The sequence below is a fragment of the Chamaea fasciata genome, unplaced genomic scaffold, assembly GCF_029207755.1.
Source record: "Chamaea fasciata isolate MVZ Bird 193981 ecotype frontalis unplaced genomic scaffold, bChaFas1.0.hap1 SCAF_57, whole genome shotgun sequence".
In the NCBI taxonomy this organism is placed as follows: Eukaryota; Metazoa; Chordata; class Aves; order Passeriformes; family Sylviidae; genus Chamaea; species Chamaea fasciata.
Window position 1 is genome coordinate 267,231 of NW_027094142.1, and position 17,421 is coordinate 284,651.

The following is a 17,421-nucleotide window of genomic DNA, read 5'->3' on the forward strand; positions in this document are numbered from 1 at the left end:
GGGAGAGATTGGGAGGTCAAGATGGGGGAGGATATGGGAACAGAGGATGTGTGGAGCCCATCAGCCAGATGTTTACCCAGGGCAGCATCTGGTTCTCCAATAGGTTGGAAGGGACACTGGGGACATTAAGGGGTCACCTTGGGGGGAAGGGGGGATGAGGAACACCACAAGGACTCGGGGACATGGTGATTGGAGACATTTGGGCCAGGGATTGTTTCTTCAAGTGCCTAAGTGGTACATCAGGAACATCTCGGGGTCACCATGGTGGGTGGGCACATGGCGGGACATGGATGGGATGGAAGGTGGGGGAGGGGTGTGGGTTGCCATGGAGGAGGACATGGGACGACTCACTGAAGGGACACAGGGGCATCATGGAGGGCATGATGGTGATGATGATGATGATGGTGGTGGTGGTGACGTTCATATGATGATGATGATGGAGATGGATGATGAAGATGGTGTTGGGTGATGATAATGGAGCTGATGGAGTTCACTGTGGTGTTGATGATGAAGAGCAAGGTGTGAGTGATAGTAATAATGATGGTGACAGTGATGGTGGTGATGATGATAGTGTTGTCAGTGTCATGGTGATGGAATTGATTGTGTTGGAGTTGACTGGTGATACTGCTGTTAGCGATGAAGATGAAGGTGCGAGTGATGAAGATGAAGATGTGGGTGGTGTGGTGGTAACAGTGTCTATGGTGGTGTGTAATGATGATGCTGTTTGGTGGTGTTGATTGGGGTTGCTGGTGAAGATGATGGTGTGACTGATGAAGATGTTGATGACAAAGATGGTGCTGATGATGGTATTGATGACAAAAGTGAAGGTGTCTGTGATGAAGACAAAGGTATCAATGATGAAGATGATGGTGTGGCTGATGAAGATGATGAAGGTGATGATGGTGTAACTGGTGTCATGGTGACGGTGTCAACGGTGTTGGATGATGAGGATATTGGTGATGGAGTTCACCATAGTGTGGATGAAAGCGTGAGTGATAAAGATGAGGTATGTTAGGATGATGATGATGATGGTGTGACTAGTGTCATGGTGATGGTGTTAATGGTGTGGGTGATGAAGATGAAGGTGATGAAGATGACAGTGATGGTGCTGTTGGTGTTGTGGTGATGATGTCAGGTTGATGATATTGGGTGATGGTGATGGAGGTGAGGATGATGAAGATGATGTTGCTGTGGGGGTGAGGTTGATGGTGCGGGTGGTTGTGGTGACGAAGATGATGGTGACGATGAAGGCCACCCCTTGGCTACTTGTTGAGGGCATGTCACATCTCAATGGGGACCAGCAGTGACAGTGCCGAGCCTCAGAGACCACGTTGTGCTCTGGGACCTGCAGGAAGTGGGGGTGGATGGTCACCAGGAGATGACCGGGCTGGAACACTGAGGGGACACATGGGGACACCCAGGGGGGTGGGGAGGCTCCACTGGTGTTGGGATTAAGGAACAGCACTTGCCCATCCCAAAATCTGTCACCTCAGGAGAACTTTGCCATGAGACAAGTGCAGAATGGAGCACCCTAAGATAACATCAAGGTGGAACAATTGTCTGGGGGTTATCTCGCACCTTGGGGGAGGTAAACAAAGCTGGGGGAGCAGAGTGCATCCCGAGTGGTGGACAGGGAAATCCAACCAGGCATCCCTGCTGGAATTGGCTCTGACTGGATCAAAGGGAATTCCAGAGGGGAATACGGCGACCACCAACTCACAGCCACCGACCCCAGAAACCTCCGGCTGAAGAGAAGAGAAAACCTGAGCTGGGACTAATTAGCACCCAAGGCCAGAAAATTGTTTACCAATGGCATTAGAGAGCTGTGTAGCCCTTGAGCACCAATTCCTTAGTTTGCTAAAATGGATAAACAGGGAAAAGTTCACAATGCCCTCAGGACCCCTCACCACTGAGAAGCTCCGGGGGAAGAAGGACCAACAGAATGCTGCTGGATCCATGGGTGGTTCTGACCTTCTGATTGATCTCCCTGCCTCCCTTCTCCCTCTCTTCCTGCCCTTCTCCTTCCTCTCCCTCACATTTCATTGTCCAGTGAATTCTGTACTATTGACTTTGGCACATGGTCCCATTTGCCCCTGAATTTGGGCAGAGGCACCTCAAGGATGGCATCTGAACACCTGGGGATCCTGAAAGTGACCTTAAGCCCCTCATTCCCGACAGGCATGAGCTCAGGAGTGCTGATCCTTGGGCAGGGAAGCACTGTGGCTCCCAGACGGACCAGAGGAACCAGGGATCCAGGCTCCTGTCCCTGACCCACTCCTGCTCTGACCCCAACCTGTGCTCCCTGGGGATGGGGCTCCCAGAGCCCTGGGCAGAACCCATTTCCCTCCGTGCCCCAAATCCTGGGCGCTGCAGAGGCTGCTCTGGGTGCCCCTCATCCCTCCCAGCTGTGGGGGGACATTCCAGGGTGTCCCAACCTGCCCTGTCCAGGGCACCAGGGAGACAGACACCTGTGAGCCTCTGGAGTGACTGTTCATGGTGGGAGAGGAACTGGAGACTCCCAGGTTTGAGAGAGCAGCACAGAACACACAAGGATTCAGAACACACAGGGTCATGGGAACACTCAGGGGCACGGGAACACACATGGGCATGAGTACAAGCAGTCATGGATAGATAGAGTTGCTTTGCTGAAGGGGTTTATTGATTCTTCCAGGGAAATTCCCAGGGCTTCCAGGGGATCAGGGGGGTTATCCAGGCATGATCATCTCCTCATACCGCTGGAGAGGGACAGGACACGAGTGTCACCACCAGTTCCAGGCCTGAAAGGCAGAGCCCAAATTGGGACAAATCCTGGTGTCCACTGGGACACGAGAGGGCCCTTGTCCCCACCCCTCTCTCTGCAGGGACCTGCAGCAGAAGGGATTTGGAGCCCGGGATATACCTGGGACTGGACTTGGCTCTTGAGATCCATGTGCCTCCCAGAGCCCCTCACCCTGGAATATCCCAAAAGCTCCCGCAGCCCTCCCTGCTCCCACAGGGACACTGGGTGTCCCCAGAGCCCCCCAGTGCAAGGAAAGCCTTGGGGACAGCTCTGGCCACCTCAGCCCACGACATGGGTCAGGGACAGCCCCCTCCATGTCCCTCTGCCATCCCCAAGGTCTGCACACACCAGTGGGATCAGGGATCTGCCCTGGGCCCTGAGGATCTTTTGTGGGGCAGGAGATCCCCCAAGATTTCTCACCGGGGAATCCAGAGGGGCAGCCAGGCATCACTCCCGCAGAAGCTTCACCTGCTCAGCCACAGGGGGCTGGGGAGAAAGGCAGGGTTAGAGCCACACTGGAGGATACTGGGGCATGTTGCGACATACTGGGGCGTGCTGGTGTGTACTGGGGCACAGTCGGGTGTACTGGGGTGCACTGGGATGCCCTGGAGGGTCATGACCAGGACAGGGGAAGCTCTGGGCCCAGCACAACTCCAGGTACTCACCTCAGACCTCTTCACTCGTTGGACACCATATCCATGCTGTAGAGAGATGGGGCGATGTCACTGGTCACTGGGGTGTCCCCAGACCCAGCAAGGCCTGGGGGGACCCAGCCAGCCCCCACTTCCCACACTGGTGCCCCAATTCCAGGACTTACCCTAATGCATCCACCTATACCTCGTCGTAAGACCGCCTGGAGATGGAGAGCAAAAGGTTAGTCTGGAATGGGGCTAAGTGGACTCAGAGGGTCACAGGTGTCCCCAGTCCCCGTGGCAACCCCCAGCCAGAGGGGGAAAATCCCTTTTGCTCCCCCAGTCCCACTCCAACCAGGTGGCCATGAGAGGGGAGGGTTTGGGCTGAGCAGAAAAACTCACGGTACTCACATTGCCAATCTTAATGCCACCAGCTTGCTGTGGAGAGACCATGAGATGTCACCAGTCACTGGGGTGTCCCCAGGCTTGGTAAAGGTTGGGGTGACCAAACTGGCCCCCAGTTCCCACACTGGTGCACACAGCTCCAGGACTTACCCCGGCACACAGAACACCACTGCCATCCATGGCCTGGGGAAGGAGAGGAAAAGCTTGGTCAGGAGTGGCCCCAGTGGGGCTGGGGGGCACACAGGTGTCCTCAGACCCCCCGACCCTGGCTGTCCTCTGCTCTGAGCAGGGGCTGCCGGGGATTTGGGGACGCCAGTGCGGGGTGAAAGGCGATGGACTGAGGGGAAAGACTGGGAAGAAGACCCTGGGAATCCTCCTGGGGGTGGCATTTCCCACTTTGTGCCAGTCCGGCCCGGCTTGGGACAGGACCCGTTCAGCCCAGTTTGGCCAAGTTCAGCCGAGTCTGCGCTTGAATTAGTTTGGACCTCTTGGTCCCATTTCAGCCTAGGTTGGGATTGGCCTTTGTCCTTGGGTGGGAAACAGAGGAGATGCTGGGGAGATGCCCGAGGGGACCAAGAGGACGGGATTTGGGGGGAGCAGAACAGGAAAGCGCTGGGGCCCTTCCAGGGAGGAGCCAGGTCCGACCATCCCGTGGTGAAGCCGGGCTCTGGCACCAGGACTTTCACAGCAGGAAGAGGAAGGACAGAGGCAATGGTGGCAAGGAGAAAGCGGCTCCTCCTGGCGCCAGGGAGCCCGGCAGAGCCCCTGCATCGGGAAGAGCCCCCAGCCCAGAGCCCAGCCTGTGGCCTTGGAGCCTCACCCTGCTCTGTGATGGGAGGCACAGCAGGATGGAGAAGAGCAGGGCCACGCCGAGCACAGCCACCTTCATCTTCCTCTTGGAGTGGGCAGCGCTGCCTGAGGCTGCAGCAGGGCAGGAGAGCCTTTATCCCTGCCGGGACTCCTCCCTGCGCCCCCCCGAGAGCCCCCAGGCCAAAGCCCGGCTTGGCACAGCCCCCAGCCCTGGCCACAAGCCCAGCCCTGGCCCAGAGTCCATCCCACCTGCGGCACGGATCCAGCCCTCTCCCTGGCATCCCTCCAGCTTCCTGCACGGGGCAGCTGCCCCTGGAAGGGCCCGGCCACCCGGGGGGCCAAGGGGGGCAGGCAGGGGTCCCAAGGCAGCTGGGGACCCTGTGGGGACAACCCCCACTCCAACACAATCCATCCTCCAGCAGCCCCCAGTGCCACATCCCCACCTCCTGCTGTCCCTGCCCTCCCAGAGCGTTCCCTGTGGGACACCCCGGAGCTGAGCCCGGCCCCAAACCTGGTGTGTCAGAGCAGAATTGTCCCTGTTGTCACTGCAGCCCCTTGGCTGAACCGGGGACTGGACTCACCCCTCTGCTTGGGGCACCAGGACCCCGGGATCAGGGAGAATGGGGAGGTGGGAGGACAACGGGGTAACAGGCCCTGGGAACAGCTCAGTGACCAGATCTCCAGCCTCTGGGGACACTGGGCACTGCTGAGGAATGGTGGCACTGGGACACCAGGGCTGGGCTTGGGGCAGTGCTGGGGTGGCCGCAGTGTCTGGCTCCAGCCCATTCCGGGCACTGCAGCCCCAAACTGCTCCTGGCCCCCAGGGGAAGATCCCCTGCCCGGCCCCACCGACCCACCTGAGACCACCGTGTCCCGCTGGGTGCCCCCATGCCGCTCTGCTGAGCTGTCCCTGACACGGGGTCCCAGGGGCTCTGTGCCCAGCAGGGCTGTGGCTCCAGACTGGGCTGGCACTGGGATACAGCTCCCGCAGCTCCCCTGGCCCCAGGGATGGCCCTGCCCTGTGCTTGTCCCCAGCGCTGTCCCTGAGCACGGGTCACCTTCCCACCTGAGGGTCCCGCGCTCCTGTCCCAGCTCAGAGCCCCTGTCAGGGTGACCCCCGAGGGCACAGATCAGGGACAGACCCTGGCAGGGCCTCCTGGGAGCTGCCAGTGCCTCCATTCCCCACTGACATTCCCTGACATTTCCAGGAGATGTTCCCTCCTCACGGGACACTGACCACACAGAAGGGACCTGTTGTGGGACAGGTGGGAAAACCTTTCAGGCACCTGGCTTGACTGTTTGTGTTGGATTTTCCCCAGGAGACAGCAGTGACCTGGAAGATTTTCCTTTTGCCTGTCGGTGCTCTGTGCCTCCTTTGTTGGAGAATTGAGGAGCGTTGACTCAGGAGGGGCCGCCCCTGGACGCCTGAGGGGCCCTTCTGGATGATCCCAGCTGGGGGTTCATGGAATCTGCACAGATGAGCTCGTGTTTCCAGATCAGCAGCTCATGGGAACATGGGAATGTTCCCAGTTTGGTGTCTGATGGAGAGATGGCTTAGAGAATTGACCAGGGGCGGCCTGGGTTGCAGCTGATCTGACCTGGACTGTGTCCCTTCCTCTCCCTGAGCACGACTCTGAGCAACCTGAGAAATTTCTGATTTTCCTGTCATCCTTTCTGTGGGATTTTTTCCCCACTTGGGTTCCAAATCAATTTCTGGCCCATCCATTTTCCCCAGGCTGTGACCACAGGGAGGTGTTCTGGTGGGTCACAGGGGGGAAAAGAGGAGCCTGTTCTCCCCACATTTACATCTCCCTTCCAAATTCCCCTGAGCCCTCCAGTTCCCAGTCTCCCTCAGCAGCTGAGGTGTGGGGCAGAGCGGGGGAGACAGGACAGGAGCAGGGGGTCTCAGTGCTGTCATAGTGGTTTGGCTGGGATAACTGGCTGGTGAATAGTTGAATCAGTTTCTCGGGCTGTGCCATGCTCCTGCTCCTGCTGCAATTGTGACAGGTGGGTTTGGGCTGCAGTGCTCTGGGGGGGCTTTCTGGGAAGTGCTGTAAAATCCTGGCCTTGATCTTCATCAGGCATTGGGGCTCTGTGCTAGGCCATCCCTCTGCTTTGGGCATGAAGAAAATTCCCAATTTCACTTCTTGCCTTTTGTCCTTCAGGATGTTTTCAGCAGAGCAGACACAGAATGGCCCCAGCCCCACCTGTGCCTCCCTCACAGGTGTGCTCTGTCCCAGATTCCAAGAATTCTTCAGTGTCTTGAACATCCTTGTGAAACTACAATGCTCCTGGTGGTGCTTCTCCAGAAATGTTTCCCAGCTTTTCCTAAGGTCAACCAATTGTTTAGGAAGATCCCCCAGGGATTTTCCCCACCCCAAAGCAGTGTAGTTGTGGCTGACACGGTGGGAAACACAGGCAGGTCCCTCTGAAGGCTGTCACCTCCAACAGGCTGGCACTTGAACCCAGTCAAGTTCAGGAGGGAGGGAGTTTCCTGAGGTTCAGACCAAGGGAGCCCCAGCACCGACTCTGTCTGACACAGCCAGGCCCATCCGGCCCCTGCTCTACATCCAGGGAGGGGAACAGGGCAGGTTTGGATCTCCTGACACACGAACACCAGACCATGGCCCTTGGCGGCACTGGCTGCCCTGGAGCCAGGAAAGAGCCATGGAAACAGAGGCTGACTTGGGAGAAATGCAAAAACATTTCAGCCACTCTCTGGGAGGGCAAACCATCAGCTGCTTACTCCAACGCCAGATAGCGAGGCCCAGAAAAAGGAATGAGATGGTATGGAGCCCAGCTGGGGGTTCCTTGGTGGCAGTATGGGCATTGACAGTGGGAATGGGGCAGCAGTGCTTCTGCAGTCCTCCTTTCCAATCGCCATCCACTTCCAAACCCCTCCAGCAGCCCATGGGTCAGAAAAAGAGTGCTGTGGTTTAGTCTTCTGCCTACAACAATGTGCGGTGAAATATTTTCATGAGAGTCAAGGTGGGGGATCACAGGTGGGTGGTGAAAACTTGATTTGGGTTCTGAAGTCAGTGGGGGATTTGCCTGAGCCACAGTGAATCCCAGGGGTCCCTGGTTTTGTTTCCAGGATGATCCTGTCCCAGCTCAGAGCCCCTGTCAGGGTGACCCCCAAGGGCACAGATCAGGGACAGACCCTGGCAGGGCCTCCTGGGAGCTGCCAGTGCCTCCATTCCCCACTGACATTCCCTGACATTTCCAGGAGATGTTCCCTCCTCACGGGACACTGACCACACAGAAGGGACCTGTTGTGGGACGGGTGGGAAAACCTTTCAGGCACCTGGCTTGACTGTTTGTGTTGGATTTTCCCCAGGAGCCAGCAGTGACCTGGAAGATTTTCCTTTTGCCTGTCAGTGCTCTGTGCCTCCTTTGTTGGAGAATTGAAGAGTGTTGACCCAAGAGGTGAAGCTGATCAGCAGAGGAATTTCCAGCCCCTGAACACCTGAGGGGCCATTCCAGATGCCCCCAGCTGGGGGTTGATAAGCTCCTTTTCCTGATCTGCGCTTCACTTGAACAGGGCTCAGGGCTGATTGAGACTACCAGCACCAAACTCAAGGAAAACACCATCTGGGTGGGCCTGTGGATCTGCTGCTGGGCACAAAGGCTCCGCACAAGGATCTGGGCAGGCTGGATCGATGGGCCTTTGAGGGTCGATAAGGCCAAGTGCCGGGTCCCACACTGGGGTCACAACAACCCCATGGAACGCTCCAGGTTGGAGCAGACTGGCTGGAAAAGGTCCTGGGGGTGCAGGTGACAGCATCTGAACAGGAGCACAGGTGTGCCCAGGTGGGCCAGAGGCCAAGGGCACCTGTGTTGTGCCAGCCTGGGGTGGCAGCAGGACCAGGGCAGTGACAGTGCCTGTGCTGGTTCTGCTGAGGCCCCTGGAGGGGTTTGTCCAGGTCTGGGTCCTCATGGCCAGAGAGACATTGAGGGGTTGGAGCATGTCCAGGGAAGGGAACGGAGCTGTGGAAGGTGCTGGAGCACCAGGAGCATCCAGGGGGGTTCAGGCTGGAGAAAAGGAGGCTCAGGCGGGAACCTTCTCACCCTGCACAACTCCCAGACAGGAGGGGGCAGCCAGGTGGGGCTGGGCTCTGTTCCCAGGGAACAGGGACAGGATAAGAGGCAACAGCCTCAAGCTGTGCCAGGGGAGCTTTAGGTTGGACATCTGGATGAATTCCTGCATGGAAAGGGTTGTCAGACCTTGGAAAGGGCTGCCCAGGAAGATGATGGAGTCCCCAACCTGGAGGTGTCCAAGCAATGCCTGGACGTGGCACTCAGGGCTCTGGTGTGGTGAGAAGGGTGGCCTTGATGGTCTTGGAGGCCTTTTCCAACCACAGGTATCCTAAAATTCTGGGATATTCCTGGAGAAATGCTTTTTGTCTTTTTTTCCCCTTCCAATTTCTGTACTCGAGCTTCTGGTCTCCAGGAACGTTCCCCATCCCACTTCCTCCTGTCCAGCCCCCTGACCCACAGACAGAACCATGGGGTGACACATGGGCCGTGGCACCAGTGCCCCTCCCTTGAGCAGAAACTCTTCATAGCTGAGACAGCGGTCAATAGGAGCAGGAAAAACTAACTTCCTTATAAGCTGGGATAACTGCAGAGACAGTTTCTCCACAGCTGAGACTCATTCCTGAAAGAGGCAGGGACATTCCCAGTTCCTGGGGCTGGGTGGCCTGTCCAGCCCCTTATCCCCACACCCTTGGTGAACAGCATCAGTGCACCTTGCACAAACTCTCTCCAGATGGACAGCGTGTACTAGATTCCATCCGGGTGTTGGGATGGCTGCTGCTTCTCCAGGTGATGTAAATTGCCTTCCCCACAGGTGATTCCCTCAGATCCCTGGTGCATCCCTTACCAGGAGCTCACAAGACCTTGCTCAAAGAGATTCCTGTCCTTCCCAGTGAGCAGGAGCAGGTTCCAGAGGCTGAGGACTGCTGCCCCATTCCCAATCCCACTGTCAATGCCCACATCTCCAGCAAGGAATCCCCAGCTGGGTCCTGTATCCTCGAATTCCTTTACTTTCGGCCGCGGTATCTGCCATTGGAGTCACCAGCTGATGGTTTGCTCTCCTAGAGAGTGCTTGGAATGAGAGAGAGCACACCTGTGAGGGAGGCACAGGTGGGGCTGGGGCCATTCTGTGTGTGCCCTGCTGAAAACATCCTGAAGGACAAAAGGCAAGAAGTGAAATTGGGAATTTTCTCCATGCCCAAAGCAGAGGGATGGCCTAGCACAGAGCCCCAATGCCTGATGAAGATCAAGGCCAGGATTTTACAGCACTTCCCAGAAAGCCCCCCCAGAGCACAGCGACTGCAGCCCAAACCCACCTGTCACAATTGCAGCAGGAGCAGGAGCATGGCACAGCCCGAGAAACTGATTCAACTATTCACCAGCCAGTTATCCCAGCCAAACCACTACGACAGCACTGAGACCCCCTGCTCCTGTCCTGTCTCCCCCGCTCTGCCCCACACCTCAGCTGCTGAGGGAGACTGGGAACTGGAGGGCTCAGGGGAATTTGGAAGGGAGATGTAAATGTGGGGAGAACAGGCTCCTCTTTTCCCCCCTGTGACCCACCAGAACACCTCCCTGTGGTCACAGCCTGGGGAGAATGGATGGGCCAGAAATTGATTTGGAACCCAAGTGGGGAAAAAATCCCACAGAAAGGATGACAGGAAAATCAGAAATTTCTCAGGTTGCTCAGAGTCGTGCTCAGGGAGAGGAAGGGACACAGTCCAGGTCAGATCAGCTGCACCCCAGGCCGCCCCTGGTCAATTCTCTAAGCCATCTCTCCATCAGACACCAAACTGGGAACATTCCCATGTTCGCATGAGCTGCTGATCTGGAAACACGAGCTCATCTGTGCAGATTCCATGAACCTCCAGCTGGGATCATCCAGAAGGGCCCCTCAGGCGTCCAGGGGCGGCCCCTCCTGAGTCAACGCTCCTCAATTCTCCAACAAAGGAGGCACAGAGCACCGACAGGCAAAAGGAAAATCTTCCAGGTCACTGCTGTCTCCTGGGGAAAATCCAACACAAACAGTCAAGCCAGGTGCCTGAAAGGTTTTCCCACCTGTCCCACAACAGGTCCCTTCTGTGTGGTCAGTGTCCCGTGAGGAGGGAACATCTCCTGGAAATGTCAGGGAATGTCAGTGGGGAATGGAGGCACTGGCAGCTCCCAGGAGGCCCTGCCAGGGTCTGTCCCTGATCTGTGCCCTCGGGGGTCACCCTGACAGGGGCTCTGAGCTGGGACAGGAGCACGGGACCCTCAGGTGGGAAGGTGACCCCTGCTCAGGGACAGCGCTGGGGACAAGCACAGGGCAGGGCCATCCCTGGGGCCAGGGGAGCTGCGGGAGCTGTGTCCCAGTGCCAGCCCAGTCTGGAGCCACAGCCCTGCTGGGCACAGAGCCCCTGGGACCCCGTGTCAGGGACAGCTCAGCAGAGCGGCGTGGGGGCACCCAGCGGGACACGGTGGTCTCAGGTGGGTCGGTGGGGCCGGGCAGGGGATCTTCCCCTGGGGGCCAGGAGCAGTTTGGGGCTGCAGTGCCCGGAATGGGCTGGAGCCAGACACTGCGGCCACCCCAGCACTGCCCCAAGCCCAGCCCTGGTGTCCCAGTGCCACCATTCCTCAGCAGTGCCCAGTGTCCCCAGAGGCTGGAGATCTGGTCACTGAGCTGTTCCCAGGGCCTGTTACCCCGTTGTCCTCCCACCTCCCCGTTCTCCCTGATCCCGGGGTCCTGGTGCCCCAAGCAGAGGGGTGAGTCCAGTCCCCGGTTCAGCCAAGGGGCTGCAGTGACAACAGGGACAATTCTGCTCTGACACACCAGGTTTGGGGCCGGGCTCAGCTCCGGGGTGTCCCACAGGGAACGCTCTGGGAGGGCAGGGACAGCGGGAGGTGGGGATGTGGCACTGGGGGCTGCTGGAGGATGGATTGTGTTGGAGTGGGGGTTGTCCCCACAGGGTCCCCAGCTGCCTTGGGACCCCTGCCTGCCCCCCTTGGCCCCCCGGGTGCCCGGGCCCTTCCAGGGGCAGCTGCCCCGTGCAGGAAGCTGGAGGGATGCCGGGGAGGGGGCTGGATCCGTGCCGCAGGTGGGATGGACTCTGGGCCAGGGCTGGGCTTGTGGCCAGGGCTGGGGGCTGTGCCAAGCCGGGCTTTGGCCTGGGGGCTCTCGGGGGGGCGCAGGGAGGAGTCCCGGCAGGGATAAAGGCTCTCCTGCCCTGCTGCAGCCTCAGGCAGCGCTGCCCACTCCAAGAGGAAGATGAAGGTGGCTGTGCTCGGCGTGGCCCTGCTCTTCTCCATCCTGCTGTGCCTCCCATCACAGAGCAAGGTGAGGCTCCAAGGCCACGGGCTGGGCTCTGGGCTGGGGGCTCTTCCCGATGCAGGGGCTCTGCCGGGCTCCCTGGCGCCAGGAGGAGCCGCTTTCTCCTTGCCACCATTGCCTCTGTCCTTCCTCTTCCTGCTGTGAAAGTCCTGGTGCCAGAGCCCGGCTTCCCCACAGGATGGTCGGACCCGGCTCCTCCCTGGAAGGGCCCCAGCGCTTTCCTGTTCTGCTCCCCCCAAATCCCGTCCTCTTGGTCCCCTCGGGCATCTCCCCAGCATCTCCTCTGTTTCCCACCCAAGGACAAAGGCCAATCCCAACCTAGGCTGAAATGGGACCAAGAGGTCCAAACTAATTCAAGCGCAGACTCGGCTGAACTTGGCCAAACTGGGCTGAACTGGTCCTGTGCCAAGCCGGGCCGGACTGGCACAAAGTGGGAAATGCCACCCCCAGGAGGATTCCCAGGGTCTTCTTCCCAGTCTTTCCCCTCAGTCCATTGCCTTTCACCCCGCACTGGCGTCCCCAAATCCCCGGCAGCCCCTGCTCAGAGCAGAGGACAGCCAGGGTCAGGGGGGGCTGAGGACACCTGTGTGCCCCCCAGCCCCACTGGGGCCACTCCTGACCAAGCTTTTCCTCTCCTTCCCTAGGCCATGGATGGCAGTGGTGTTCTGTGTGCCGGGGTAAGTCCTGGAGCTGTGTGCACCAGTGTGGGAACTGGGGGCCAGTTTGGTCACCCCAACCTTTACCAGGCCTGGGGACACCCCAGTGACTGGTGACATCTCATGGTCTCTCCACAGCAAGCTGGTGGCATTAAGATTGGCAATGTGAGTACCGTGAGTTTTTCTGCTCAGCCCAAACCCTCCCCTCTCATGGCCACCACCCTGCAGGGCATCCCATTGTGCCCCAGTGCATGCCAGGACACCCCAGAGCTTCCCAAGGCTACGACTTCCCCAGGGTCCCCACTGTATTCCCTCCCATCCCCGTGCAGCCCAGTCAACCCCAAAGAGCATCATGCCCCATCCATTTCCTCTCCTCCTTCCCTCCAGTCCTTTCCCTTTCTCCTTGTCCATGACAGGGCTGTCCCCCTCCTTGACTGCCCCTCCCAAAGCCGTAAACTTCTGTCCTCCGCCCCCACTTTCTCATGTCCCCACCCACCTTCCCCTTCACCCCCCATGGCCCCCCACTGGAATTCCTGCCTCCCCACCCCATTCCCCAATTCTCATCCTTTCAACACCCCCAGCCACATCCCTTGGGATCCCCAGCTACCCTCGGTTCACTGTCTTTGTGGCCCCTACGTCCCACTCCATCCTCTCCTCCTTGGAGCCCCCAAACTCCTCTCGCCGTCCTTGTCTCCATCCCCACCGTGTTCCCTGCAGGAGCAGGGATCAGGTGAGACTGGCTGGAGTGGGACTGGGGGAGCAAAAGGGATTTTCCCCCTCTGACTGGGGTCTGCCACGGGGACTGGGGACACCTGTGACCCTCTGAGCCCACTTAGCCCCATTCCAGACTAACCTTTTGCTCTCCATCTGCAGGCGGTCTTAGGAGGAGGTTATGGTGGATGCATTGGGGTAAGTCCTGGAATTGGGGCACCAGTGTGGGAAGTGGGGGCTGGCTGGGTCCCCCCAGGCCTTGCTGGGTCTGGGGACACCCCAGTGACCAGTGACATCGCCCCATCTCTCTACAGAAAGGAAGTGGTGTCCAACGAGTGAAGAGGTCTGAGGTGAGTACCTGGAGTTGTGCTGGGCCCAGAGCTTCCCCTGTCCTGGTCATGACCCTCCAGGGCATCCCAGTGCACCCCAGTACACCCGACTGTGCCCCAGTACACACCAGCACGCCCCAGTATGTCCCAACATGCCCCAGTATCGTCCAGTGTGGCTCTAACCCTGCCTTTCTCCCCAGCCCCCTGTGGCTGAGCAGGTGAAGCTTCTGCGGGAGTGATGCCCGGCTGCCCCTCTGGATTCCCCGGTGAGAAATCTTGGGGGATCTCCTGCCCCACAAAAGATCCTCAGGGCCCAGGGCAGATCCCTGATCCCACTGGTGTGTGCAGACCTTGGGGATGGCAGAGGGACATGGAGGGGGCTGTCCCTGACCCATGTCGTGGGCTGAGGTGGCCAGAGCTGTCCCCAAGGCTTTCCTTGCACTGGGGGGCTCTGGGGACACCCAGTGTCCCTGTGGGAGCAGGGAGGGCTGTGGGAGCTTTTGGGATATTCCAGGGTGAGGGGCTCTGGGAGGCACATGGATCTCAAGAGCCAAGTCCAGTCCCAGGTGTATCCTGGGCTCCAAATCCCTTCTCCTGCTGCAGGTCCCTGCAGAGAGAGGGGTGGGGACAAGGGCCCTCTCGTGTCCCAGTGGACACCGGGATTTGTCCCAATTTGGGCTCTGCCTTTCAGGCCTGGAACTGGTGGTGACACTCGTGTCCTGTCCCTCTCCAGCGGTATGAGGAGATGATCATGCCTGGATAACCCCCCTGATCCCCTGGAAGCCCTGGGAATTTCCCTGGAAGAATCAATAAACCCCTTCAGCAAAGCAACTCTGTCTATCCATGACTGCTTGGACTCATGCCCATGTGTGTTCCCGTGCCCCTGAGTGTTCCCATGACCCCGTGTGTTCTGAATCCTTGTGTGTTCTGTGCTGCTCTCTCAAACCTGGGAGTCTCCAGTTCCTCTCCCACCATGAACAGAGTCACTCCAGAGGCTCACAGGTGTCTGTCTCCCTGGTGCCCTGGACAGGGCAGGTTGGGACACCCTGGAATGTCCCCCCACAGCTGGGAGGGACGAGGGGCACCCAGAGCAGCCTCTGCAGCGCCCAGGATTTGGGGCACGGAGGGAAATGGGTTCTGCCCAGGGCTCTGGGAGCCCCATCCCCAGGGAGCACAGGTTGGGGTCAGGGCAGGAGTGGGTCAGGGATAGGAGCCTGGATCCCTGGTTCCTCTGGTCCGTCTGGGAGCCACAGTGCTTCCCTGCCCAAGGATCAGCACTCCTGAGCTCATGCCTGTCGGGAATGAGGGGCTTAAGGTCACTTTCAGGATCCCCGGGTGTTCAGATGCCATCCTTGAGGTGCCTCTGCCCAAATTCAGGGGCAAATGGGACCATGTGCCAAAGTCAATAGTACAGAATTCACTGGACAATGAAATGTGAGGGAGAGGAAGGAGAAGGGCAGGAAGAGAGGGAGAAGGGAGGGAGGGAGATCAATCAGAAGGTCAGAACCACCCATGGATCCAGCAGCATTCTGTTGGTCCTTCTTCCCCCGGAGCTTCTCAGTGGTGAGGGGTCCTGAGGGCATTGTGAACTTTTCCCTGTTTATCCATTTTAGCAAACTAAGGAATTGGTGCTCAAGGGCTACACAGCTCTCTAATGCCATTGGTAAACAATTTTCTGGCCTTGGGTGCTAATTAGTCCCAGCTCAGGTTTTCTCTTCTCTTCAGCCGGAGGTTTCTCGGGTTGGTGGCCGTGAGTTGGTGGTTGCCGTATTCCCCTCTGGAATTCCCTTTGACCCAGTCGGAGCCGATTCCAGCAGGGATGCCTGGTTGGATTTCCCTGTCCACCACTCGGGATGCACTCTGCTCCCCCAGCTTTGTTTACCTCCCCCAAGGTGCAAGATAACCCCCGGACAATTGTCCCACCTTGATGTTATCTTAGGGTGCTCCATTCTGCGCTTGTCTCATGGCAAAGTTCTCCTGAGGTGACAGATTTTGGGATGGGCAAGTGTTGTTCCTTAATCCCAACACCAGTGGAGCCTCCCCACCCCCCTGGGTGTCCCCATGTGTCCCCTCAGTGTTCCAGCCCGGTCATCTCCTGGTGATCATCCACCCCCACTTCCTGCAGGTCCCAGAGCACAACGTGGTCTCTGAGGCTTGGCGCTGTCACTGCTGGTCCCCATCGAGATGTGACATGCCCTCAACAAGTAGCCAAGGGGTGGCCTTCATCATCACCATCATCTTCGTCACCACAACCACCCGCCCCATCAACCTCACCCCCACAGCAACATCATCTTCATCATCCTCACCTCCATCACCATCACCCGATATCATCAACCTGTCATCATCACCACAACACCAACAGCACCATCACTGTCATCTTCATCACCTTCATCTTCATCACCCACACCATTAACACCATCACCATGACACTAGTCACACCATCATCATCATCATCCTAACATACCTCATCTTTATCACTCACGCTTTCATCCACACTATGGTGAACTCCATCACCAATATCCTCATCATCCAACACTGTTGACACCGTCACCATGACACCAGTTACACCATCATCACCTTCATCATCTTCATCAGCCACACCATCATCTTCATCATTGATACCTTTGTCTTCATCACAGACACCTTCACTTTTGTCATCAATACCACCATCAGCACCATCTTTGTCATCAACATCTTCATCAGTCACACCATCATCTTCACCAGCAACCCCAATCAACACCACCAAACAGCATCATCATTACACACCACCATAGACACTGTTACCACCACACCACCCACATCTTCATCTTCATCACTCGCACCTTCATCTTCATCGCTAACATCATTGTCACCAGTCAACTCCAACACAACCAATTCCATCACCATGACACTGACAACACTATCATCATCACCACCATCACTGTCACCGTCATCATTACTATCATCCACACTTTGGTTTTCATCATCAACACCACAGTGAATTCCATCACCTCCATTATCATCACCCAACACCATCGACACCATCTTCCTCTACAGCATCACCATTTCATCACTTAACACCATCATCATCATCACCACCATCTTCATCACCCATCTCCATCATCATCATCATCACATGACCATCACTACCACTGCCATCACCATCATCATCATCACCATCATGCCCTCTGTGATGCCCCCATGTGCCTTCAATGAGTCGTCCCATGTCCTCCTCCATGGCAACCCACACCCCTCCCCCACCTTCCATCCCCTGTCCATGTCCCACCATGTGCCCACCACCATAGTGACCCCCAGATGTTCCTGATGTACCACTTAGGCTCTTGAAGAAACAATCCCTGGCCCTGAGTCCTTGTGGTGTCCCTCATCCCCCTGTCCCCCCCAAGGTGACCCCTTAAAGTCCCCAGTGTCTCTCCCAACCTATTGGAGAACCAGATGCTGCCCTGGGTAAACATCTGGCTGATGGGCTCAATCCCATCCTCTGTTCCCACCACGTCCTCCCATGTCCCTCCTCGTTGATGACCAATCTCTCCCCCCATGGTGATCCCCCAATGTCCCCATATCGCCCACAGCCTGTTAGAGGACCATTTGCTGGCCTGGATGCCACCCTGGGTGAACATCTGGCTGATGGGCTCCATCTGCCTCTCTATGTCCCTGCTCTTTGTCATCCTCTCCATTTGGCCCCCTGCCTGTCAGAGCGGAGCAGGGGGACACGGGAGGAACACAGGGCATGGTGGCCACCAGGATGGTGGCCATGGGG

The 17,421-nt window shown here is 57.8% G+C and overlaps 1 protein-coding gene across 1 annotated transcript; it reads right to left on the reverse strand.

The window, feature by feature from the left end:
* Positions 1-15,735: 15,735 nt before the first annotated feature.
* On the reverse strand, positions 15,736-16,679 carry LOC136304198 (uncharacterized). Its single transcript, XM_066207824.1, has 3 exons — positions 16,427-16,679; positions 16,129-16,379; positions 15,736-15,783 (listed from the first exon to the last, which is right to left on the reverse strand). Exons 1-3 carry the CDS (start codon positions 16,677-16,679, stop codon positions 15,736-15,738), a joined length of 552 nt encoding a protein of 183 aa, XP_066063921.1.
* Positions 16,680-17,421: the final 742 nt, after the last annotated feature.

Bases quoted from the DNA above. Each gene is read 5' to 3' on its own strand.
- LOC136304198 (XM_066207824.1), bottom strand. From the start codon at position 16,679: ATGGTGTTGGGTGATGATAATGGAGGTGATGGAATTCACTGTGGTGTT. The intron at 16,380-16,426 runs GTAATGATGATG...TTGCTGGTGAAG, and splicing joins AACAGTGTCTATGGTGGTGT to ATGATGGTGTGACTGATGAA. The intron at 15,784-16,128 runs GTATGTTAGGAT...TGGGACCTGCAG, and splicing joins GCGTGAGTGATAAAGATGAG to GAAGTGGGGGTGGATGATCA.